Source organism: Alligator mississippiensis, chromosome 5 (assembly GCF_030867095.1).
Source record: "Alligator mississippiensis isolate rAllMis1 chromosome 5, rAllMis1, whole genome shotgun sequence".
Lineage (NCBI taxonomy): Eukaryota > Metazoa > Chordata > Crocodylia > Alligatoridae > Alligator > Alligator mississippiensis.
In genome coordinates this window covers 118,848,979-118,875,869 of record NC_081828.1, presented here as the reverse complement: position 1 = coordinate 118,875,869, position 26,891 = coordinate 118,848,979, and the positions used below count along the sequence as shown (strand labels likewise).

Sequence of the window (26,891 nt, the reverse complement as noted above, 5' to 3'; positions counted from 1 at the left end):
TGTGACCATAGGTTCAACCTTTTGAGTACAGAGACCTCAGCCTGCCTAGTCCCAGAGTATCACGTCATCATTAAGAATATTTATTTTAACCTTTTAATAAAGACATGGAATAAAAATAGCTAAAGTGTTTGAAATGTAATTATTTAATTTGGCAGTTGGTAGAGTAGAGATTCACCTTATATACAGCTTTCACTTTTGACATTACTTTTTTTTTTTAAATTAGCAACTCCATTGGTCTATTCTTTCCCTCTCTGCACCTGTGTCTGAAAACCTTTCAGGTAAAATTAAAGATAATAACTATCCCCTTGTAGTGAAAAGACAACAAATTAGTTAAGATGGGCTAGAGCTGCTGCAGGTGCTACTTTTGAAATGTGATCCTGTTTCTTTTAAGACAAAACAAGATCAGGAATATACCAGCAAAGATAGACAAGGCAGCTTCTGCCTTTGGTGCTGACTTTTATTTGAAACTCCAATGACAAAGGAAGATAAGCACTAACTATAGGCACTAGATTTATGACCCAGATAGGACCCAAACCCTTAGACTGACCATGACTTCTTCCATTTTATAATAGGCAAATGTTATTGATACTTAGTGACAGCAGATAAGAGTAATGCAGGAAAGGCAAACAAAATACATGCCCTCTTCTCCCCCCACTCCCCCCCAAACCTGATATCTACTAATCCTAGGGTTTACAGCAGAAAGGTATGCCTGGTCAGTACATGAGCATCAGCCTCAGGTTGTTTCTTGAATGTCTGATGTCAGCAGCCTTGGAGGTCAAGGACAGAGGCCCACCTCCCATCTCCCTGTGGTCATCATAGGGTCCATGTTCTATTCTGTCAGAATATTCCTTTGTTCCAAGAAACCCATCACATCCATATATCTTACTTTGGTCGTTTACCAGTGTCTTAATTTGGGCATGTCTGGCCTCCTAATTTGGTGTGTACACCAAAACCAGAAATCCCAGGGATTCTGAAGCTGGTCACTGTGACCTAATGCCACCTTATCTCTGTTATGGGCTTTCAGGAAACAGTGATACATGGTTTAAATTTCCCCAGCCTGTTTGTCTGCAAGGTCCAGACACAGTGGGCTTTGAAGGCTGAGGCAATGAAACTTTGTCACAAACAGGCTTTTAGAAACCAATTAACCCTTGCCGTTCCCCTGAGCCATTGTTCTAATGCATATCTACTGGACCTACAAGCCAATTCCTAACACAAATCTCTAAATATTATTTTCTAGCCATTACTAATTATACAGTCTTATTGGACATATTCGGACCTCACAAATTTGCCCTAGGGTCTGTTTGGTGTTACCTGGCTTTCTGGTCCCAGAGGGGAGTGGGGGATAGAAGAACTAAAGTAAAATGATGCATGAGGGAAGCGGTGAGAATGGGAAAACAATTGCAATTAGTGTTCATGCTTGACTGAAGTTGGTGGAGATGGCAATGCCATCCATGTCCCTCTCTCTAGTTCTGTGTCTTAGGATCAGAGTAATTAAGATCCAATGACATCCTAGTAAATCCCAAGAGAATGTTAGGGGGTAGCAGCCATAAAGGTAAGATTTGCTCTTTTTAACTCACTTATTCTTCTGACATAAGCATCAAATTATGAGCCCTCAAAATTGGCCTACATTATTTTATCTACTGGCAAGGCTTAATTTTTGGAAGATCAGCTTTGGCTCATTCATTTCTGATCCCACACTCCTTAGGGTTCCCAGACATATTTTTAATACTGTTGGTCTGTCTGTACCTTTTGCTGACTTGAAAACAATTTTATGAAGCAGTCTAAATGGAGTTTATTACCTTGGGCAAGTTGTCTCTACACAACAGATTGAAGGCAGTGGAGTAAACAGTTTGAATAGTGCAGAGAAAGTCTCATCAAACCTGTACAAAATACTGTTAGTCTCTCCAGTATCAGCTTGCATCTCCTCTGTAGTTGCTTCAGTTTCTTTGGGGAAGTTTTATTACCCAAAGCCACACTGAAGGGCACAATCTGGCTTGTATGGGGGTGTTAGACTCTTTAGAATGGGACTCTCCCTTGCACATTACCAGGGATGGAGTGTCAAGGGTGAGGAAAATGACCCCAGGTAAGCCTCTTCTACCATTTCCCCCTTCCCTAGGTAAGTAAGCCCCTACTGAACCCACTTCTGAAGCTGCTCATTTAGCTTCAGTCACATAATATATTTCCCTTATTTAAAGATAAATTTAAACATTAACCTAAGGAGAAGGAAATTTTAAGAGGAAGGGAGTGTTATCTTAAATAATTTGCTTCAGACTAACCTGTGTTAAGCTTGAAAATGAGTACAGGTCTATTTTTAGAAAAATAATGAACCAAAATATGATAAAACATTAGCACTGGGATATAGTTTTACAGTCCAATCCAAGTCTGAGTTACAAGTAGTATAGTCCTAATAAACTTTTTATACCTCTCTTTTGGGAGCTATGTATTTTCTCTTTAGTTCCGTTAATTGGGAAAGGCGTTTTAAAAACAGCAGTTTTCCCAGCAGAAGTGACTTGTGAAAGTAAGTAGGGAAAATTGAGTCATAAAAGGTAAACTTAGAACTAATTCGCAGCCTAGGGTATAGATCAGAATGCAAAGCCTGAGCTGGGTAACTTGAGAAACTTCCATTATAAACCTTCCATAATTCTGTTACTAACTCTTGTAACTCATAATAATTCTGCAAGACCAAGCATCTGAACATAAAACAAAATACACATTTGAATTTCTAACATCAGTGTTAAATGAGTAATTCAGCAATTGATTCTAAACCCAGTCCATAGGAAATGATCCATTTTTCTTTGAACAATAGGATCCATTTTATAATGACGGTATACAGGTTAGTTCTAATGCTTTGCCTGGCCCTGGTGGGCAGTCTGGATGCAATGGGCTTTACTTAAAAGAGTAGTTTCCTGGTGAAGTGCAGTCATGGAGGGAAATGATAATTCACTTTAGTTTAAGTTGAATATCTCAGTAGGGGGGAAAAATCAGTTTGGCTCAGTGAGAGACATGAAGGTAATTATAGCCTAGAATTCAATGCTGCTTACTGAATAAATCCTTTATGGAGTTACAGTATTTAAGGATACATTTTCTCATTGATGTGTAAAAGATTGGCATGCATTCATTTCTATTATCATTAATGTGAGTTACACAAGCAACTGTCCCCTGAATCAGAGAGAAACAACAGGCTTACAGGTTCAAGACAGAATGTCAATGGGTTGTGAAAGTCTAGGTATCTTTGCTCTGAGGAAAATATCAGATCTTCACAGTAATCAAGCAACAACAATAATTTGTAGAAAAGTATGATAACATTTGCCTTTGACTTTTATCTTGCTAAAAACTGGGCAAAACTCTTGGAATCCCCCTGACATGTCATGATTGAAGTGTTATCACAGGATGTAAATTTTGGGGAGCTATTACTGTGGCATTTGCCTGCATAGCACTACCCTCCTATTCCCTGTTATTTGGCAGTCAGTTACTCTGAGGTATTTACAATATATGTAGAGGCCAATCCATCTCCCTCCCCCCTACCTTTTTTCCTGGAATACAATTTTTTTTTTCTGTATTGAAGAGTATTCTGTTAAAGTATTTTAGAAGTAGTCTAACATGGCCCCATTCTGTATGGTAACGGGTGCAGTTGCACGTTACAGTTAGCATATGCTAACTCTTTGGGCTTTTAGGCTGCATTAAAGTTATGACGTGCTGTGAACAGTAATATGTTAAGGGTTAATACCCTCTCTAAAATGCATAACTCTGACTTGCGACTAGAGGGCTTGTAAACAGGAGCATGGCTAGGAGCTGCGAAGTCTGCTCCATAGCTGCCCTACTCGATAGATCTTTAGCAGCAGTATAAGCAGTATAAGTTCCATATTTGACCCGACCAGTCTGGATTGTTGAACCAGGTCTCCTTCACCTCAGCTTCCTGCTGACCACCTCCCCCGCTACTCCACTGTCCCCCAGTTCCTGGCTGCCCACCCAGCTTCAGGGAAGCTCCTGTCCACTGCATGGGGACTGGGCTTAGCCCAGAGAGTGGTGACAGCACCTGGGCAGGTTCCCCCTCCCTGCCTACTCTCAGGCTGAAAAGAACACCCAGATGCTGGGCTCAGAGCAGTAGCAACAGGTTAGAGGAGGGGAGTATTCATCCTCTCTGCCTGCTTCCAGGCTTCATGAGGCCTCTGCCAAACCTACACTCTAGGATTCAGCTCATGCTGGCCCTGCCAGGTCACAGGTGCCTGTTAACTTACCAGCCATCCAGCAACTGCCCAGTGGGAGAAGGGGGGGGGGGGGGGGTAAAAAGCTGCTGGGCAGCCAGAGCTGAAGGTGGGCCTGTCAGCTCCCTGAATGCTTGGATCAGCAGTATAGGCAGTATAAGCTCCACGTTTGGGCCCACCAATCCTCATGAGTAATCCCTTGTAGCCAGTGATGATTGTCTTCCATGATTGTCTTATCTGTGGATCTGAAGATAGCTGACAATTGTAATTCAGGCATGTGTTTTCATGCAGGGTGGGTGGATCTGGATTCTTAGTTCAGTCCACAAGACACTGTTTCTGCCACTCCCACTTTTTCATCTCCTGTTGTTGTTGTGAGGTTTCAAAGTACTGAGATCCTTGCAGCAGATTCTTCCCCCCATTTGGGGAGGTCCCAGGAAATAGTCTCCCACAAGTTGATGTCAATGTTGCATTTTTTCAACTTGGCCTTGAGGGCATCCTTGAAGCACTTTCTTTGCCCTCCTCTTTATCGTACTTGACTGAGCTGGGAGAATACAACTTGCTTCAGGAGTCTGGAGTCACATACCCATATGAGGTGGCTGGCCCAGCAAAGTTGATGTCAGATGATCATCACCTTGATGCTCGTAGTATTTGCTTGTGAGAGGATGCTAATGTTGATGCATCTGTCTTCCCACCGGATTTGAAGAATCTTCCACAGGCAGCACTGATGATACTTCTCCAGCAACTTGAGGTGTCTCCTGTACACTGTCCATATCTAAGCACTGTGCAGTAAGGTAGGGATCATGACTGCCTGATAAACCATGAGCTTGATTTCAAAGCTGATGTCAAACCCCTGTTTCCTCAGGCATCTGAAGGCTGCACTTGCACGTTTGAGGCAATATTGGATTTCTTCATCAATATCAGTCTTCTGCACAAAATGGTATGGGAAATACTCAACGTTCTCCAGTCTCACCATAAATTTGAATGACCAGACTGCTCATTAAGAGCTTGTTGATGGAGGACCTTAGTCTTCTGAATGTTAAGCATCAATCCCATTTTCTTTTATACCTCAGTAAAGATGTCTACTTCCAAGTGAGCACACACTACAGCATTATCATTGTACCTGAGTTTAATGATTGAGGTTGGGTTAGTCTTGGTTTTGGCTTGGTCATCTGAGATTAAGCAGTTTACCATCCATTTGGTAGCTTAGCTCCACTGAATTGATGGTCAGATGTAGCATCACAGTAAAGAATGTTGGTGCAATGACACAGCTTTGCTTAACTCCTTAACCTCAAAGTGATCTGTGATAGATCCATTACTGGGAACCACCACTTACATACTGTCATGGGGCAGGTGAAGAATTGTGATGAATTTAGATAGACATCTGTATTTCAGAAGGATCTTCCACAGCACTTCTCAGTTGACAGAGTCCAAGGGTTTCATGAGGTCAAAGAAGGCCATATAGAGAGGTTTATGTTGTTCCTGGCATTTTTCCTGCAGCTGGTAAGCAGTGAAGATCATGTCAAGTTGAGCCTCTTGATGCCCTAAATCCACACTGAGATTCCAGGAGGAGCTCTTCAACAAATGGAAGGAGATGGTTTAGGAGAGTTCTTGCAATGATCTTTCCTGTGGTGGAAAGCAAGGCAATCCGTCTGTAATATTCAGTCAGACCTGTCTCCTTTGTTGAAGATGGTCATTATCATGGCACCCCTGAGGTCATCTGGGATTTCCTCATCTATGCCTTAAGATGAGGGCATTGAGCTGTGATGTAAGTTCCTATCCCACCTGCTTGAAGATTTTGGCAGGGATTCCATCTGCTCCAGATGTCTTGGTGGTATTCATCTGCTAGATGGTTTTCCTCACCTCATTAAGGGTTGTAAGGATTCTGAGATTGTCTCTAACTGGGTGTTGTGGGATAGAATTGAGAACACTCTTGTCAACAATAGAGACTTGATTGGAAAGGTCTTCAGAATGTTCCTTCCAACTGGTGTTGATGGCCCTCCTTCCCTTGATCAGCCATCCTCCATCCTTAGGTCTCAAGGGGGTTGGTCTCTGAAAGCTCAGACCATAGGTGGCTTGGTGGCATAAAAAAAAACCATGGATATCATGGATTTTAGTGAGATGTTGAATCTCCTTCACCTTGTCTTCCTACTCTCTGTTCTTCATGTTAAGGGTCCTCCATTAGACCTCTTCCTTGGCTTCTTGGTGATTCAATTTATTTTGCTTGCTGTCAGTGTTGTTCTGCCAATCACAAAAGGCCTTCTACTTCTAGTCAATCAACTCTTGGATCTCCTGGTCATGCTCAACAAACCAGTCTTGCTGTTTCCTGGTAGAGAATGCAAGTGTCTCTTCACAGGCACTGATGATGGTGGACTTAAAGGCACTCCAAGCACTGCTGATATTCTCCTATTGTTGTTGATTTGAATTCACCAGTTCTTCATTGAAGCGCTGATGGAAGAAGTCTTGTTTGCTTAGACCCTTGAGTCCTTCAATGTTGACCTTCCATTGGAATCGATTGTACTGCAGCCATTGTTTGAGTGACATAACTGAGCAGTTGAGTCGGTGATCAGTCCAGCAATTGTCAACTCCCAGCATAGCTCGGATGATGCTATCTTTGCTGTCCTTGGCATGGACAATCATGTAGTCAATCAAATGCCAATGCTTACATGATGGGTGCTGCCGTGATGTCTTCTACCTATATTTCTGGTGAAACAGGGTGTTGGTGATGGTGAGTCCATGTTCTGCACATTTGGGCAAGAGAAAGATGCCATTGGAGTTAGCCTTTCTTACTCCTTTCTTGACGATAAATCAGTTCCAGAGGTTGTAGTCCTTCCTGACTTTGGCTTTGACAAGCCTGTCTCATTCTGGAAAATAAGAAAGGCTGTGGTCAAAGTTGGCATAGAATTATTCCCTGGTTTCATTGGTGATGTCAAGAGTCAGGATATATGTAATGATAGCAGTGGCATATTGGCTCCCTGCCAATTTGAGACAGACAGTCATGAGGCATTTATTAATTCTGATAGAGACCTCTTTGAGTTGCTGTATGTGTTCATTCTTAATGGGAAAGAATAAACTGTGAAGTCAGTGTTCTCCTTCCTGCTTATTCTTCCAGAAGAGGGTATAGCCACCTCCTTGTTCTTTGAGATGCACATCTCCTGTTTGCTGGATCTCACTCAGTGCAGCAATGTCAATGTTGACACAGCAGTCCAGGAGCTTTTTTGCCACCCTTGTCCCCTGCCCTCGATTCCCCCTCTTCCTCCATGGGGGGCTGTTAGCCAGTTGAGGGGCCTGGTAGGGGCAGTGTGGTGTTGTCAGACACACAGGGAGCTGCTAATCCTCACCCTCCCACAGCATCCTGGTAGCTCCCCACCCAACTCTTCCCCCTATGCCCCCTACCACCATGCCCCCTTCCACTTGTTTCCCCCTCAACTTGGGCTAGGTAGCAAGATTTAAAGCTAATCCTCACCTGAAATAGTGTTACACTTGTTAAGGAACCTTAATGTGTGGACACTGGCTTTTTAAGTGCCTTCATTGTAGTCTATTTGTAATGTGTAACCGGAAATCTCCACAAAAATCCACAATGACTGCAAAACTCTTGTCACAAAATATTTAAGAAAGCTGTTTTCCTTTTCCAGTAAAGTGATTACCATGTTTTTCATTCACAGTGTTAGTAAAAAAACAAATTCTTATAACTTCAACTTAGGAAGCCACTAAATTTTTTACATTTTCAATGGACACTGCAAATGTGTTTTAAAAGGACATTGTTGTATTACTGGGATTATTATAAAGACAGATACAAATCTTTTACATGCTCAGCATAAACACTTTTATTAAGTTCAGGGTAACATACAGTTAACTCCTCTCTCTTCACCATTCTAACCAGCTGATGGCTAAATACTTAAGATACTAATATGTTATACTGCCCTCTAGAGGTAGGATGTTGGGCAATATGATTTTCTTGCACTATATACAATGTAGAGTTTGATATGTAGAATGCATCTATGGAAACTACACTATTCCAATTGGACAGACAGTTCCAATGGTAATCAAATGCCAAGGGCCTGTTTACTTTTTAATTTACATTTGGCATTGAAAAAGTGGAAATAAGGGAAGTTTTGCTTATCCATGGTCAATGTTTGCCTGGGAAAAAAACCAAGAGGACAAGCAAAGGATATAGGTCCAGCTTGTCTTGTGATATATGACTACAGGCCCCTCTACACGTGCAGGTAAAGGCATGAGGGACTCTATTGCATGATCCACACAATAGCACCTCCTGCCATGCCACACATGCATGGCAGGAGGCATGATTGTGGATCACAGATCAGATCCCATCATGCCTTGTTGCTAGTGCAGGGGGAACCCAATCCTGGGTTCCCCATACACTGGCAGGAAGCAAGCTGCTATAGCTGGGAGCCCCCTTAGGTGATGGGGCCCCCAGCCACAGGGATGCATGGAATGACCCTGCATCTGGGAGATCATAGCAGCTGGAGGTGTGTCTGGGAGCCCTGTCAGCTAGGAGCTCCCAGGCTCAGCACTGCACATTGCCCCACCCTCCACACCCCTAGCTGGGAGCTCCAATCAGCTGATGGGGCTGCCAGCCACAGGGGCCTCAGCCACATATTCAATTAATGGTATAATAGGAAGCAGCTACAATATTATTACATACATATTGTGGAATTACTTTGTAGCTTTTTATCATGCCATTAATTGATTGAACGTGTGGCTGGGTGATCATCAAGGCATGTTAAACTGGTTAATCATGCGTTAGGTGTAACGTGTATGAGGCCTACAGGATGTCATGTTGTTGCTCTACTATATGGCAACAGCTCTAATATAGTCCATAGCTCTGCTAAAGAGAGCATAATGCATTAGTGGCTGTTAGTGCATTTTCAAGTACTATAACTATAGGTTATTAGTACTATAGGTACTATAACTATTTCTTGAACTATAGAGAAATAATTATTTTTTTGTGGTGCCACCCTTCAGTAAAAGTTTTTATGAGAAATTACACAAAACCTTAGATTATTTAAGGTATTTCACAGACTCAGTTATAATTTTATTTACAATCATGAATGTCATTTCTAACTACTGAAGTCACTAGAGTTGCCCTGATTTACACTGGGGGCTAAGAGTAGAGTGAAGCTTGAGACTGCTTATATACAGAGAAAATAATCAGCTAACCACAACCATTAGGAATAGTTCATGAGCTGTCACACTTAAATCCCTCAGCTTTGTGAAGTAAAGTACTAACTTATCCAGAATTATCCATCAGAAAACATAAAAGAGAAGCCAGTCTATTACACTATAATACAATCTTACATCCAAAAGCTACTTTAGATGCTTTGGAATCTGATGTTCAGAGGGCCATATTTTACATTTGAAGAAAATGTTGTTCCTCAGCTGAAGTATTGGGTTCACTCTCAGCTCTTTCACAGTTTTCCTTAGTGACAAGAAGCAAGCACTTTGATCCTCATTTGAACATTTGTAAACTGGAACCAGTAATACTTTCCAACTCCCACATTCTGTCTGTCTTGCCTAATTAAAATGTAACCTGTCAAGCCAAAGACTTTTTTTACCCAATACAGGGAAAATGACCAGTGCAATTAGAGTGCTGTTTTGATGTGAGCCTCAAGGCAATATGGTGATGATGATGTTTGATCTTTGAATACAATTTCTCTTAAGTTCACTGGGGTACAAAATAGAATTAAGTTTAGACTTTGAAAGTCCACTTCTTTTTTAGAAGTATTTATATATTTAGAAGAGTCTTATTATTGTTTTACTTATGGCTTTCACTTTTTGTGTTTTTATTTAGGGAAATTTAAGTTTTTCTTGTGTGGAACCACATACAGTGCCTGTCTTTTTCAATGCTACCAGTTACCTGGAGGTTCCTGGTCGCCCAAGTCAGGATCTGTTTTCAGTCAGTTTCCAGTTCAGAACCTGGAACCCAAACGGACTTCTTCTCTTCAGCAACTTTGCTGACAGACTGGGTAATGTCGAGATTGACTTGACTGAAGGCAAAGTCAGTGTCCACATCAATGTCACCCAAGTCAAGAAGAATAGAATAGACATCTCATCAGGTATGTAGTGGATTTCAAGATCTTTGTTTTTAAAGTGTTTTATTGCGTGGATTTCAGTTCCAAATGTCAAAATACCACGCAGTAGGTTAATGAAATCCTTTACTGAATGTTTTGAGTGAGACAAAGGAGAATTGAAATTGGTGTTTCCTTTTATAACTTTTGCTCTTGTCCTGTGTCATATTTTATTTTGATCAGGTGAGTTACACAGTCATTTGCAAATGAATAAGAGCTTTTCTCATATACAATGAGTATAGATATGGGCAATGTTTTATTTGCCCGTATGAGTATAGGTACGGGCAATCTGGTTGACATTTCTTCTTTCCTTTTATCCATCCCTCTAATACCAAAGCAACATCTTTCTTTCTCTTGTAGAGGACAGACAGCATAGCTGTTTCAAAGGTTGCTTTAACATCTGCTCCATGAACTTGGAGAAAGCAGGATCTTAGAGTTAGTCAGATCATGCTCATTGAACTGTCTACCTTTTCACTCCCCTACTGACCATGAGTGTGTACATCTGTGCTGAAAAGGGAAATATTTGAATTAATATAGTAATTAACAGAATCTTTAATGTAGTATGAAAAGGAGGTGGTAACATTAAAAAAAACACAACAAAAAGCGTGGTTAACAATACGATTAGATTTGAAAAGTACAGAGGCGAGAGTATTAACCACTAAGCAATGCATTTTTAAACAAGACTGCCCTTGTCCATACTGAAAACAAAGGCACATTCAATATTATGTTCACAGAGCCATGACAACGAATATATTTCTTAATTTGTATTTTCCCAGTAAAAACATGCCTTTCCATGAATCTAATTATTGTTCTAAAGAGCCAGGATACCCATATTGGGTTCCAGTTTGGAGCATTTAAATGGGTAAGGCATACTTCAGTTTTCATCCAGTCAATTGTGCTATGAGTTGTAGAAGCTTAGTGTTAATAAAATAATAAGAAGAATATTTTTTAACATCTATCCTTGTGAAGCTTGAACAGAACAAGCTTGATTGTGGAAGCTAAGAATATACATTCTTAGCATAGTTAATAATGTAAAATAAGAACTCTAAGGAAGTATAAAATAAGAGAAATGCATTGTATTAAAAACATAAAAGGGTAAGCATGCCTCAGATGTTTGAATGTAGGATTGTAAAAATTTTTAACAAGTGGAGATATTTTTGTCAGTTCTTGCTTTTATTTCTGCTAATTATAGCACAAGATGTGAATGACATTTCTGTTCCTAATCCCAAAATTAATTAGTTTTTTCTAAAATATTTGTAACAATATTCTTTAAAAAATCTAAACTTGTTTTGTGAAACTGTTCCAATTTGATGAAATTAACATTGATGTTTCCTTTGTCCCTTGTATGTGTGCATGTGAAGATTCAGTAATGCTTTGGCTATGTTGTAATCACAAGAAGGAATATTTCAGTTTAGTATCTGTCACATTGTAACAATAAAACAACTTGTTTCCCACTTGATTCCCCAAATTCTGATTTGAACATATATAATGATGAAGGGAGCTTCTGCAATAGTTTTGTGTGATATTTCTTATATGTTTTTATTTTAAAGTTCTTTGTAAGAATAATTTATGCAACCTTAAAATTTCACCAGTTTGAAGTTGATTCCACATTAATCTTTAGTTGGTATGAAAGGCATGAAACTACAGTTTTGTTAACAATTTAAGAAGTGAATATATGTGGAAGGAAGAGGGAGGTCCAAAATTGTTTGCTATAAAAGCATACTGGAACACTAATACAATGCGAATATATGCATAATATTTCTCAATTACTCATGCATAATCTCTATTAGCTTGTACTTGCTGGGTGCCTTAAAGTATTTACTAGCAACTTTTGGTCTGAAAAATCCTATTTCTTGGAAGGTTATATGGAGTGTCTCTCTATTCCATCTGCTTGCTTTTAGTCACTTTATATGGATTGACTTGTACGTGTTGCATGTTAGAAGATGGAATATGTCTGAAAGTAAAATTTCACCTGAATGTATTTCCATATCCACACTTCCACAATGAACACATCAACATCCATAGATCCTACATATGCCTTTCTTAAAAAGTGATTTATCTGATCCAATGCAACAAATGCCTCATGGTAACCACATGATGAAACTAAACAGCAGCAACATACCAGAATGAACTCTCACAAAAAAAAAATGTGAAGGACAGAGATATGCACATGTCAGTAGAAGCACATTTTTCACAGAGCAACCATTGCCTTTCTGACCTTACTACCCTTGTGCTCAAGGGAAATCTACCAAACAACTTTAAAAGGTGGGAACAAAGATTAATAAGATGGCTGGACACTAGGCACCAAAGACTGAACATCAGTATTGATTATATGACACACTATAATACTGTCAGTCACAGTCCCTTGGTATGAGGATTACAGTCTTCCAGTACTTCCAGTGAAGTCATCAGTGAGTCCATAGATGACTGAGGAGACTGATCTGAGATCCACATGTTCAACTGCAGACATGGCAAATAGTTCCAGAAGTAAGGAGTAGATCCTGGTAATCTCAGATCACAGCCCTTTCCCTTTGTCCCTGTCGTCTATCTGCCTCCACAATGAGACATTTGTTTGTAATGATTGATGTCTTGTTGTAGTACATCACATTGGATCCGGTTCAGTGGTTGCATCTCCCAAGTATTGATGTCAATACTGAATTTCTTTAGTTTGGCTTTCAAGGTGTCCTTGGATCTTGTCTTTTGCCTACGCCTAGAGTGGTGACCATAAGTGAGTTAGGAGTATAGGACCTGCTTTTGGAACAATTTTGTCAGGCATCCTTATGGCATGTCGTGTTTTACAGAGCAGGTGCTAGATAAATGTGGCTTCAATGCTGGCTCAGTGCTTCAGCCAGAATCCTGGCCTTTGTTCTTCTGGCCTTCCAATTCATGTGGAGGGTTTCTGAAGATATCATTTATGATAATGTTTCAAAGCTTCTAGTTATTTCTGATATGTTTTCCAAGTTTCACAGCTGTACAACAGAGAAAGGATGACAACAGCCTGCTAGAGAAGTTTGATTTGGGTCCAAAAATTCTTCCTAAACTCTCCAGTTGAAAAGGACCCTCTTCCCTTTTGATAGGTCTTGATCTCCTAATAATCAGATGTCTTTTCTTCTGCTAATTGTTTGTTTGCTACCCCTGGGAATTTCTTCCCTTCCAATTTCAGAGCTCTACCACTGTTCTTAACAATCAACATTTTTGCTTCCTTCCCCAGACCTGAGGAAGAGTACCTTGCAATCAAAACTTGTCTACCAATCCCAAATATGCAGCTGCTTCAATAAAATATATTACTCAAAATTATTCCTGCCTCTCACATAATTCTCGGGCTATCATGACAACCATATCATCATGACAACTACTATTTCCATATCTGTTGTTTGAAGATGGAGGTCATTATTCATGCTATTGTTAATCGGATTTGACATTTGAGCTCCGTACATAAACAATTAATAGGCTGTAGGTGGAATCTGCATAAAACTCTCATTCTGTTTTAGTTACGAAGGTTAGTGGCCTTTTTTTAGTCGTATAGATTCAAGATGCATAATATTTTTATCACTCACTCCTGGGTCTGTTTTTTTGGGAGGAGGCGGGGTGGGGGAGGGAGTTGGGTGATCAAGTGGGTAATTGTGCAAATGATTGCATGGTGGTTTACCATGATTTGGGGTTTTAATTATTAGTCATGTATTCATTTGAATACATATATACCTGATTTCTAAAAAAAAATTATGTTAATTGAAACCAAAACTTAAACACACGTACGTTCTACATTTCTTCTCATTGACTTCTTTGCTCCAATACATTTGGACACATTTGGAGATTATAACTTATGCCTGATATGTCTCAATCAGTCTCATATTCTATAGTTGCTTGCACCTTTTAATATGGAGTTGCCATACACAAAGCTGTCAGAGTTGTTGCTTCTTTTTCACTTTTTGGGCCAGATTCTCAACTGCAGTCCCCAAAGGGTAGTTGCAAGAAGGAATCTCCACTGTAAAGTGAGTGGGACAGGTTTCTGTTCACAGAAAACACAGTATTGTAACTCTGGAGGGGGGCAGGGGAAGACTTAGATGGGCAACAGCTCTGGGCACAGATTCTGATGGGGGATGGGAAGGTACCAGAATGGCAGACCACAGAAGGGTTGTTCAACTGTTTATGGTAAATGAATGCAAGAGGGAATTGTGGGAAATTAATTGTAAAATGCTAGGGTTCCCTTTGAGGAATATAAATATCTTATCCATTTTATGTTTGGAAAAGCTGAAGTCAGACTAAAAGAGGCATACGGTAGAATAAATTTGTTAGGCCTTTCTTCCACTGGCATAAGATCCTGCAAGGTTTTTATGGTAGTGGCATGAGTTACAAGGGTCCCTCAGCTACTCCAACTTTGATCAGGGCCTAATAACATAGCATCAGGGAGTTGTAATACAGCATGAGTGGAATTTGGATGAAAAGGAGGACCTAGTTGTCTATCAAAACTAGTTAAATTCCCATCTTTCTAACTGATAGCTGCGCACAACAGATGTTCTTATTAAACTATTGCATATCTGTTGTAAAGTGTCTTGTGATGTTGGAAAAAGTTCAAACAGTATAACTAGGGGAGATTTTTGTTGTTGTCTTAGCAGAGCTTTATATCCAATTAGACTGAATATGGCATTTAACTACAATAAGGCAGCTATAATTTAAAATATTTTTCATGACACTTAATGAAAATAAAAATCTGATCACGAATAGAGAAAAGACCTCTACTCAATCATTTGCATTTCTAGGATCCATATGTGACCACCATGAATGTTTATCGATAGGGATCTGAATCATTTTATATCACTGTAAACAATACCAAATACAGCTGTAAAATGTAGATACAAGAGAAGGGAGCAACCAACAATTAATCAATTGACTGCATTAAGAAGACTGAATACTACTATTAATTTGAGGGCTCAGACAGTTTTATAGTTTGTGCCTGATGTCAATTAATTCTACTTTTTTCTGTTGTTGCTTTATATAAAATTTGCATGGTATATTTAATCTGAATATTGTGAAGTAATAGAACAGAAAACACACAGAAAAAAAGTATAATAATAATCCAAATTGAATTAATACCGCCTGTTCCTGAACTAAAACAATATTCCTATGATCTTTATTCCCTCGTCTTATAATGTGTTTTCCCAGAGGTGTAATTTGAAATGTTCGTGTCCTGAGGGAGGGGACAGAGGTGGGACATGGAGAAGTGAGCACTTAATTCCCCATGCAGAAGCTGCCACTGTTGTGGTAGTGGCATGGGCTGCTACTACCTCAGCACAAGTTGCTGAACAGGGGCTTCTGTGGTCTGCCATTCTGGTACCTTCCCGTCCCCCATCAGAATCTGTGCCCAGAGCTGTAGCCATCTCAGTCTTCCCCTGCCTCACTCCAGAGTTACAATACTGTGTTTTCTGTGAACAGAACTTAGTTGTTCAACTGTTTATGGTAAATGAATGCAAGAGGGAATTGTGGGAAATTAATTGTAAAATGCTAGGGTTTCCTTTGAGGCATATAAATATCTTATCCATTTTATGTTTGGGAAAGCTGAAGTGAAGAGACATGTACAGGGATATTTTATAAAGGTATCATGTACACTCAAAACAGAATGTGTAAATGCTTTGTTTTGGATGTGGGAGTGTTTTAACTAAAGCTGCAGGCTCTTTTTTTTATTATTATTTTGGTCATTTCCCTGAAATAAGCAGAGCTTGGTTTATAACCCCATTTCCCAAACACACAGAGTTAACACTGTAGGAATAAAAGTCTTGTTTGTAATTTATAGGATGCATTCAGACCCAGGTGAATGTGAAGATCACCCCTATAGTAAAAACTCTCAGCCATTCCTTCATCAGATAAAAAAAGAATAAGGGTTTTTTTTAAACATATGTCTATAAATATATGAGGTTATATAGATCTGCACTCTCAATATCACTCCACAAAGAAAACCATAACACATTATAAAAACCACATACGCGCAGCCCGTGCACCTGTACAAAGGCCCGCTGGCCACACAGACCTGTTACAATATCCACTCTGTGCGCTACACACAGACAAACACTGGTCTCTTAGACCAGGCAACCCCTTCCTTTCATCCCCACCCCAGCTGCAGGGTCACAGACTCAGTTCACCTGTCGTCCATGTCGCTGTCACTCCCTACTGAAGGGATCCGCTGTTGCTGTCACTGTTGCTGTCCTTAGTTCCATTTGTCTCTTCCTCTTCCTCACTGTCACCACCCCCTTCCCTGCTAGGGGGATGTTGGAAGATCCTGTGCCACGTGCCTCTGTGCCAGGTGGCTTTGACTGCATCCTCTCCACCCTTCACTACCAATTTATGGTAGTAAGTCTAGAGTTTGCTCAGAGCCATTTTCACACAGCCTACTATCTCTACATCCATGTGCCTGTACAACAGGAGGTTCCTGGCCTTCCACAGGGTACTCCTGACACAGGACACACACTGGTCAAAACAGGCCGACAGGTTCCCCTGGTGTTTGGTGAGGTGCCTGTGCAGCACTGCTTCTCTGGTTATCTGGTTGACACCAGTCACCACTTTGCAGAGCTGCTTCACCCTTTGCTATACCTCCTTGCCACAGGTGCAGTCAGTCAATCGTCTTGGTGGCTCTGTGGCAGTTGGGCCACGGGCAGCAGGGTCTCCCCAGCTGAACCTCTCTATGCCTCCAGACCCTTACTGGCAGGGCTCGGTGGGCTATTAGCCAGTTCAGGTCCTTGCGATCTTTGCACAGGTCCTTGTGGTCGATGTGCTCGCACGCGGCCTGGTGCACATCACCTGGGAGCAGGTCCAAGGGCGATGTGATGTCCCTCAGCCTCACCGTCTCCTGGATCTTCTTGTGGTTGCTCATAAAAAGGAATGAGATACAGAAAGTATTCTGCTATGCTGTTCATATCCACACTTGCTCACTGTAGAGGTGTAGATGAGCACTACAGCAATTTACGTCCTGTTATTGAGGGGTAGCTAAAGGTTGCATCTATTACCTTAGGGATTTTGTGACATTACATGCATCCTTCTAATCCCAAAATGAGAAGACTGTGAGAGATCTACATGGCCTATAATAAAAAGGAGTTGGGTGACTATAGAACGTAGCTCATGGCAAAGTTCATCTGACTATGACTGTCAGCATGTTAAATTTCACAAAGACTGCCTATTACCATAAAACAGTATAGTACTCTGTTCTTAACAGTGGTTAATATCATGCTTGTTACATGTCTGTCTTCTGTTCTTCCCTGGCTCTAGTAATCTTTGGCTTTTCTCATTTCCTACTTTTTTCTCACTCAAGGCCATATTTTTCAGATTGCTAGCATTTCATATTGAAAACTATTAGTCTTACTTATGCTATCAACTCCTTAGTCAACAGCAAGGACAAAGTTGCCTCTAAAGAGAGGTTTATCTGGTCTTTTTTTCCAGATTTCTAGTTACGAGTTCTGCCCTCTGAAATTTTTTGGGATATCACAACAATTACTGTAGTCAGTTCTTCATTGATTTTTTAGGGGCTGGGGTGTGGGCAGTCAGGAAGGGTCACCTGATACACAGGTGAAGTCTAGGCACTCAGTTCTCAGGGAGCCAGGAGCTGCTACTGAGGTTAGAGTAAGCCATCTGTCCACATTGAAGTCAGGGTACACCAAAAGTCAGAGCTGGAATCAGGATATGCTAGGAGTTGAAGCCAAAATCAGGAATCAAAGCAAAGTTAGGGTACACCGGAAGTCATACCCAGAGTCACCATACTTGTAGAATCAGGATCAAAATCAAGATATGCCAGGAGTCAGAGATGAGGTTAGGGTAAGCCAAGAATCAGAGCAAGAGATCCAATAAAAGAAGGGGGAAAAAAAAGGTTGGGTGGAGGATAGGGGGACAGAACAAGTATCTGAATCTTTGCCTAGATGGAGTACTGCAGGCTAGGCCTAGCTTTTAAAGTCTGGAGCAGGTGGGATCTCAGGGATTGGTAGGCCTTGTTACCCTCCTAGAACCAGCTTGGCCCTGGGCACTGATCTGGGCTCATTGCAGGTGGTGCCTGTTCCCCTAAAGGCTCAGGGGATAAATTCCTCTGATCCTCTGATTGACTTTGGCTGGGCCCAGTGCTCCAATTCATTACAAGATCTTACACAAGTTCTTATTCAGTCTTGTTCTCCAGAAATCATTTTCCTTCACTGAGAATTGTGTCCTTCCATTTGCATTGTCTTTTTCCCCGCTATTTTAATGAGTGTTCAGTTCCCACATTTCTCTCTCTCTCTCTCTCTCTCTCTCTCTCCCTCTCCCTCCTTCTTTGTCTCTCCTGCCTCCTCCCCCCCTTGTTTATAATATGGTTTTATGTTTGTTTTCTAGTTGTTCACTACATCAGAATGCTGGGTCTTTATCAGTAGCTTTTTGGAACTAAACATTTCCTATGTTCTCTGTATCTATATCTTCATTTCCTCCCTCATCAAATAGTTATCAGTAATTAATGTTCCCAAGTATGTAAAGTAGCTACGGTAATCAAATGTTAGCTAAGACTGGCCAAGAACTTAAGAACATTCAGAACTGCTATAAGAATCTGGGAGCTAAACAGTCAAGAGACTTATTTCTTACTTATTTGAGAAGGATTTTCCCACAGGGTAGTGGCATTTTTGGTACAGTAATAAGACAGTCATCTGGGGACAGAATATTTGTTATCTCATGAAGGGGCTGAAAGGACTTGAAAGAAAACTCTTTATTGGAAATAGCTGAATATTCTATGTTTCTGGGCTCCTTCCGGTCACCTGCAGGGGTGAGGAAGAATTCCTGTTGGCTTCTGGAGTTTTTGAGTTGTTTTGAAGCACTGGGCACTGACCACATCTAAGGATGGAAGTTTGGCTGGTGTGTGCTGGTGTTCCTAATAATACCTGGAAAACCCTGAGGTGCTTATATAATAGTTCTAGCTGATACACATACTCTCAGACTGATCAAAATGAAACTGATTTGGGCTAGGGACAGAAGTTATAAGTAATGAGTTTAAGTGATAAAACACTGGTTTAAACCTGTAACAGAAAAGCTCAGTGCACGCAAACCAGTTTTAAAAATGGCTGAAACTGGTTGAATGTAGTATCACACTTGACTGATATGGGTTAAACAGATTTATGAAATTTTTGTCCCAGACCCCTTCTTGTTTCAAGTTAAATCACAGTCCCCCAGCATTCCAGTATCCTTTCCAGTGCTGGACTGGGCTGTCTGCTCCAGAGAGCAGGGATGGCCCTAACTCTCTGCTCCCTACCTGAAGCAGTGAGGGCTGGCTGACAAGGTGGGTGTGGGGGAAGCCTGGCTGGGGATGCAGACCAGTCTACAGTGTGGGGACTGCCCGACCCTAAGCAAACTGCAGCTTGGATCTGGGGCCAAGAGGGGGGCTAAACACACTTACCCCATTCAAACTTAGTGCTGGCTGCAACTGTGGACTACAAATCCCAGAGGCACCTGGAAACAGGAAGAGAAGTGATGAACAACCCTGCAGAGTCCTGTTACTGTAATTCTGGACTGCAAATCTCAGAGACCTTGGTCACAGGAGGAAGAGGACATAAACACAGCTAGAGAGCTGTTCTCTAGTGCCCCCTGGCTTCTGGCCTGAGCCACTGCAGCCATATGACTGCATTACCTGAATCAAAGGTCTGTTCACTTCTCTTTCAGTTTAATCTGTGCAGTTTAGACTAACCTACAAAGACTGAATCAATTCAGCCTTGGGCTGTTTGATTGTATTTAGCCTTGAGGTCAGAAGGGAATTTTTCCCCAGAACTGATTGCAAGGACTCTGTGTGTGTGTGTGTGTGTGTGTGTGTGTGTGTGTGTGTGTGTGTACACATGGAGAGAGGGAGAGCTACATTTGAGTAAATTTAAAGTAATTCTCTGAAGTACCTAATACCAATACAGATTTATCCCATGTTTAATTGGAAGCGGAATTTGACTCTTTAGGAGATAGAAAATGATACATCCCTTTTGCTCCTTTTTCAGAGTTTGTTCTAATGAGGTTTTTAGCTTAGTTTTTGAAGCAAAGCGATCCTGTAAATTGCCTAAAAGGCATCCAAGCTTTTTTGATTGCGCTATGCTTTTGACAAGTTTTATAGGTTATTCCAGTTAGGAGGAGAAATTGACGAAGGAGAAATGATAGGGAGAAATGGATGATCTCCACTGCAATTCTGTTTATTAGAAAGCACGAAGTCCTGATTTCTCAAGCACAGGATGAATCAAAAAAACAGAAACAACTTTTCCCTCTTTGTAGTTGCAACCCCCTTTCAGCTAGCTCCTTGACTTGAAAATGCTTTCTAAGCTTCTCTTAGTGCTACAGAGTAAAGCTGTTTAGGTTGTGTTGAAGCTTCCTTCAGTGGCTCTTGTTCCTTTTCCACTTGAGCTGCCTGCTGCACAGACCCTTTCCCAAAACAATAGACAGCTGATACCTTACCTCCCAGCATATTTGAGTTCCTTATTAATCTTGCATATATTTTTGTTTTGAGATTAAATGCATTTAACTATCTCCTAGCTGACTTCAATGAGGGGCAATGCTTAAAACTAACTTTTTAAAATAAAGCTTAACCCAATCTATAACAAGATTATAATTTCTTAACCAAAGCACATTTCCAAAACTCCAAAGCACATTTTGGAGTTTTCTGTTACTATTAGGGGAAAAAAAGTAATAAATAAATGGGTATGAAGAGACAATGTCAGAATACTAAAATGTTCTTTACAAAGATACAAAGATTCTTCTATGAGCTTTTCAATGTTTCATGATATCAAACCCTTATCTGTGGCTCAGTAAGCAAAATAACACCCATTCTTATGGAGGAAATGTGAAGTTTTGTGGTAGTAGCTTTTAAAATAATCCCTTGATTTATTGAACATTTACTTTCTTACTTTGTGGCTTTTCACAGACAGCACTGACCTTTCATGTCTTAACATCCTCAGTTCAGCTTAAATACACTAGGCTCTATGGAGATCTCTTGGATTTTTAACACACAACACAGATCATAAATCATGGTAAAGAGACATTGTCCCTTTGGCCCTTAATGTCCTAACAGAAGTTTTCAATGTGTTTTAAAATCTTCCACCATTAAATTGAATTCTTCCATTTTGAGCTACTTACTTCCTCCCTTGGCTCTCCTAGTTAACATCTCATTCTGAATATGAACTACTGTTCAAGGCTATCCCTGGTTTATCCTGCCAACCGTAAACTTATTAAAACTTGAGCTGTATCTTTTTTGTCATATTTATCTACATTAAATAAATCTGTCTCTCCTTATGGGATCTTTCCAGGAAGTTTTCCACCCTTTGCTCTATCTGTTGGGCCCCTAGTTATCTAAACTGCAGCTCACTTATACGTTAGACCCCTGGTTAAGATCATTTCCTTGAGAAAATAAAATGTCACTATATGACAGAACTAAGGCATTACTATTCCAGTGACAATGCCCCACAGCATTTTATTTGAGAATCATAGGAAATATTCTGGTTTCATTGTTAAATGAAGGTTTTGGTAGAGAGTGTATGAAGAAAAGAGCAGACAAGGTTCCTTGGGTGAATTTGATATCTTTTATTAGACCAACCCAAATAGTTGGAGAATAGTTATTAAGCAAGCTTTCGAGTTCAAAAACCCTTCATCAGGCTAAGGAAGTTTCAGCAGTTGGTGGGTAGAAAAGAGAGCACTTTTTGCATAAGGAAAGCCCCATCACCTGGTACTTTTTGTATTATTGGGCAAGTTTAAATACTATTTGCACTATGTCATCTGATGTAATAAGCATAGATTTAAAAAATAATAAAAAAACAGGTTTATAAATCAGTTCCTGTGAAGCATTCAATAATTTAACCCAGCTAGAGCAAAGAGACCTTACCCAGTAAAGGCATCAGGCTATCCACTTTTTCCTGCTGTAAACTGACATCTGCCACAAAAAAGCAGCACAGATTTATACTACCTTTTGTTGCGGCCGCAATTTTGGGCATTTGTTGTGGGACAAAAGACATGGTTAGCCATTCATTTAGCCTTTGTGCCACCATAGAAACTGTTATGGTCGCACACAAAGTGATGTCTGTTTCCATCCTATGACAAGCAGCACATTTTTAGTCGCTTTCCTTGCTTAGTAGCATCTTATCTAAGTGCCTTGCTATCCTCAAATCACTCTGTCACTTTGGGCATATTCTTGCTCCAGGACTGAGAATATTAACCAAACTTTATCTGGAACACATTGCATTGTATTTTGCTAGCTCTCCTTTCTGTGCATTTTTTTTCCTTTATAAGCAACCTTACATTCAGGAACAGCTCTCTAGAGACTTTCTGTGGCAAGTTGAAGGATATTTATTTAAAGTCAGTGTTACCTACTGAAATAATAAGTAGCGGGTTTTTAAAAAAAGAAAGATATTTGTTATTTTTGTGTCTTACGGTCTTACAGGGTCTGCATGGGGTATAGTGATTATTAGGGGAATGTGACTTTTTGTCAATATTATCACTTTTCTATTTAGTAGCAGTTAAGATAGGAACAGTAGGATATATCAGAGAATAGAGCATCTGCAGTTATACTGGTTATGTTTATGCATTCTAGCAGTGATATCCCCAAAGTAACATGGAATAATCATGTAGGCTTCAAGTTATAAGATCGTGGCTGGAATGTATCATAAGAGCTACATGAGTCAGTATTGCAAATCTTGGCTTATTTTCCCTGGTTAGCTACTAACCTGCTCATTGTGTGATATATATGCCACAGGTTCATTTCATGTGTCTTGCATGTTTCCTTCTCCTTAAAACCTTACCTTCAGAAGACTGTGCTCACTGTTTATTATGTATTTTCTATAACCAGTTGCTTGAGAGAGCTACAAGGGAGAGTCCCTATCTACAGGGGACAAAGCATACTCTCTTTAGGTCAGGGAGGAAGAGATTGTATTACTTCCTAAAGTTGAGGCTTCCCACAACCAACTTTAATTTTCAGTATCTTTCTAAACCAACTTTGTATCATGCCTTTGGCTTAAGGGTAGGAAGGGAGGACTTAATACACCCTTTGAACATTAGAGGCACAGATAGAAGTGACAATTTTCCTCCAATCTGGCCATGAAGTGGTCTATAGCCATGACCAAATACAAGCGCACAAGACCACTTCAAAAATGGCCAAATGGGTGAAATCTGAACCCTCATTGCATGAGGGGTCAGATGAAGACATTTCAAAGCAGAGCACCTTCTGCAACTTCTGTATCCCTGCCTGCCAGCCTGTTGATGTTTTCAGATTGGGAGTGGGGAAAGGGAGCGGAGGGAGTTTGCTTGGCGGGGTTTCAGCCCCTGCAGGAGGGCTGGGTGTGTTGGCACTGGATTTAAGACCCAGATATCTTGTTCTGGGTGCACCAAAACCCTCAGGCCAACCATGACTTTTTCCATTCAATAATAGGTAAATTTTATTGATACACACTGATAGCAGGTAAGAATAATTTAGGCAACACCATCAAAATAATGCCCCCCCTCCATTTTATATCTACCAGTCCTAGGGTTATCACAGAGGGAAGGTGCATTTGGCCAATACTTCATTTTGTGGTTCTTTCTTAAATGTCAGATGTCAGCAGCCTGGAGGTCAAGGGTCAAGGGCCCCAACAAACTAGAGTGGCTGGTGATCCACTTTCTGTCTATGGTGGCCTCAGGTTCCCCCCTCAGGGACCTTTGGCACTCTGAAATCACTACTTTTGTATCCTTGTTCTCCTCTGATGACTCTTCATCTCCAGGTACCATTGATTGGTCTCCCTGTGGTTGTCATACTGTCCACACTCTATCCTGTCAGCATATTCCTTTGTTCCAACAAACCCATCACATGTACACATCTTAATTTGATCATCTAGCAAAGCTGGTCACAGTGACCTAATGCCACCTTATCTCATGTTTGGGTACAGTGTTCAAATTTCCTAGCCTGTTTATGCCTACTTATCCATTTGCCTCAGACCCAGCATCTGCCTTGAAGGAAACTTTGTCACAAATAGAATTTTAGAAACCAATTCACCCTTGCTTTTTCCATGGACCGTTGTTCTAATATAATATCTACTTTATCTACAAGCCAGTTCCCCCAAACAAATCTCTAAATATCATTTTCTAGCCATCAGGATAGGTGTATTGAAGCCCCCCCCCCCCCCACGTGAGGGGGCTCCAGTCCACCCACCGCACCCTCCTGCACCAGCTGGGGAAACCTCTAGAATGAACTCCCTTTCCTCCCTTCCATTCTGAAAACTTAAAGTCAAAGCACAGTTGGAGTTGCTGCTATCAAGGAAAGTGTAGGAGGCAACCTAGTGACAGGTGATGAGGAAAAGGCTGACGTACTCAATACTTTTCAGCTCATGGTTCACAGGCAATGACAGCTCCTAGACTACTGCACCTAGTAGCACAGTTTGGGGAGAAGGTGACAGCCAACAGTGGCAAAAGAACAGGTTAGGAACTATTTAGAAAAGCTGGACATGTACAAGTCCATGGGGCCAGATGGGATGCATCCAAGGGTGCTGAGAGAGTTGGCTGACGTGATTGCGGAGCCACTGGCCATTATCTTTGAAAACTTGTGGCAGTTGGGAGAGGTCCTGGAGGACTGGAAAATGGAAAATATAGTGCCAATCTTTAATAAAAAGAAGGAGGATCCTGGGAACTACAGACTGGTCAGACTCGCCTCAGTCCCTGGAAAGATCGTGGATCAGGTCCTTGAGGAATCCATTTCTAAGCAATTGGAGGAGAAGGTGATTAGGAACAGTCAGCCTGGATTCACCAAGGGCAAGTCTTCCTGACCAACCTATTAGCTTTCTATAATGAGGGCTGGATCCAGTTCTGCTCAGTATCTTCATCAATGATCTGGAAAATGGGATGGAGTAAACTTCCATATTACACCAAGTCATAGACCATTCCCAAACCAAGCAGACCCTGGTTTTGGGAAGAGTCAGGGAACAGTAAGTGCTGCTCCCCTGCTCTCCCAGACCAGACTGGGAGGGGTATATTCCAGTGTTCATTCTTGCAAGGGATTTTCTCTTGCAAGAGAGATCTTGTAATTTCTAGTAGGGCAGCAGGGATTCCCCCAGTAGAAACATAACACCTATATGCGGCCTAATTATGTATTCCCATCTTCCAGGTCATTAATAAAGATGTTAAACAATATTAGACCCAGGACCAACTCTGGGAAATTCCACTTGATGCCTCCTCATAATTAGACATGGAACGACTGATGACTGCCTGTTTGAGCAAAATGGTTCAACCAGTTATTTATCCATCTTACAGTATTTTTGTGTAGAATGCATTTCTTTAACTTATGAATGAGAATGCCATGGGAGAGCATGTCAAAAGCCTTGCTTAAAACAAGTTATATTATACCCACTGCTCTTCCCCCATCCACAGAGCCTGTCGCCTTATCATAAAAAGTGCCATAGAATAGCACCTCGGTAGTTAGCCCTCCCTCTTCTACACAGTTGGACCTCTCAGTGCATTTCCTGAGTGTTAAGGCTAAAATACCTGCCTGGTCTCTTAGGACTTCACTGTAAGGTATCCTAAGACCTTTTTTGCCTTTTAAGACAGCATGTTGGTTTAAATTCCTAATCATAACACCAATGTCAAAGATGCCCTGTATATTGTGAACTGCAGCACTGTATGTTATCTATAATCCTGACTTCCAAAAGAAAAAGGGAGAATCTTTAATAATAGACTGAAGTCAAGGCTTTAATCATTTGTTGCCCATGGGTTATGGAAGACCTTCCAAGATAGCTCTCCTAATAAGGTAGGCTCTGATCCAAGACACAGTAAAGCCAGTAATAATTTTTTCATTGACCTTTGCTCCAACTCCAGATCTGGTACAGATGTACAACTCTGATCAGATAGCTTTTGAGGGTCAAACTGGGTGATGTCACTTGTAAACAGTTCAGATGACAGTATTTCTGTCATCTGGCTTTTACAAAATCTTTTACAAAAAGTTTCTGACTTTTACAAAATCAGTTGTAATGTTTCTACATTGTCCACATAATGTGACTTAAGCTTGCCTTAAACCTTATGGTGTCATTAGAAGTAGATAAGGTCACTATCACATTATGTGGAGGAACTCCCTAAATACAACTATATCACTGATCCCTCTAATCAGTCAAATTGATATCCACTTAGGTTACAAGGATTTAAACATGACAGCTGTTTAGCACTTTTATTTATTTATTTATTATTCATTTACCACTCAGAAGCATTTAATAGTATGGGAACATGAAATATTTACATAAGAGTCGCACTTAAAAAACCCCACAAAAGTAGCAGAGTCCAAGCATTTTATGAGGGTTATAGTTGATCTAAGGTCCCAGTTTTTAATTGACAGGGCAGACAAATATGAAATGGATAAATGAGACTGCTATAAAAGACAAAGGGTAGAAATAGGGTCTGCAGAGAAGCAGAGTGTAAACTAATCCCTAAAATCAAGGGAAGGTTTCTTTGTCTTGAAGAATTGCTTTGTAAATCTTCCATCTAAACCTCACTCATGAATCCAGTTAGTCTATGTGATCCAGCAGCTACTAGAACATGCCTCACTTGAGGGACCTGCTTTTATTGCAGGTAGTCTATACCACCCAGCCTTACTTGTATTTATTGTATTCAGTTCATGTAGTCAGAACCAGCT

General features: G+C 40.7%; 1 protein-coding gene across 1 annotated transcript in view; it reads left to right on the top strand.

The window, feature by feature from the left end:
* Nucleotides 1-26,891, top strand: part of CNTNAP2 (contactin associated protein 2) — a 1,295,029-nt gene that overhangs the window by 352,093 nt on the left and 916,045 nt on the right. Inside the window, exon 8 of the mRNA XM_059729349.1 lies at nt 10,015-10,279. Coding sequence (XP_059585332.1) covers nt 10,015-10,279 — 265 coding nt within the window. The remainder of the gene's footprint in view (nt 1-10,014; nt 10,280-26,891) is intronic.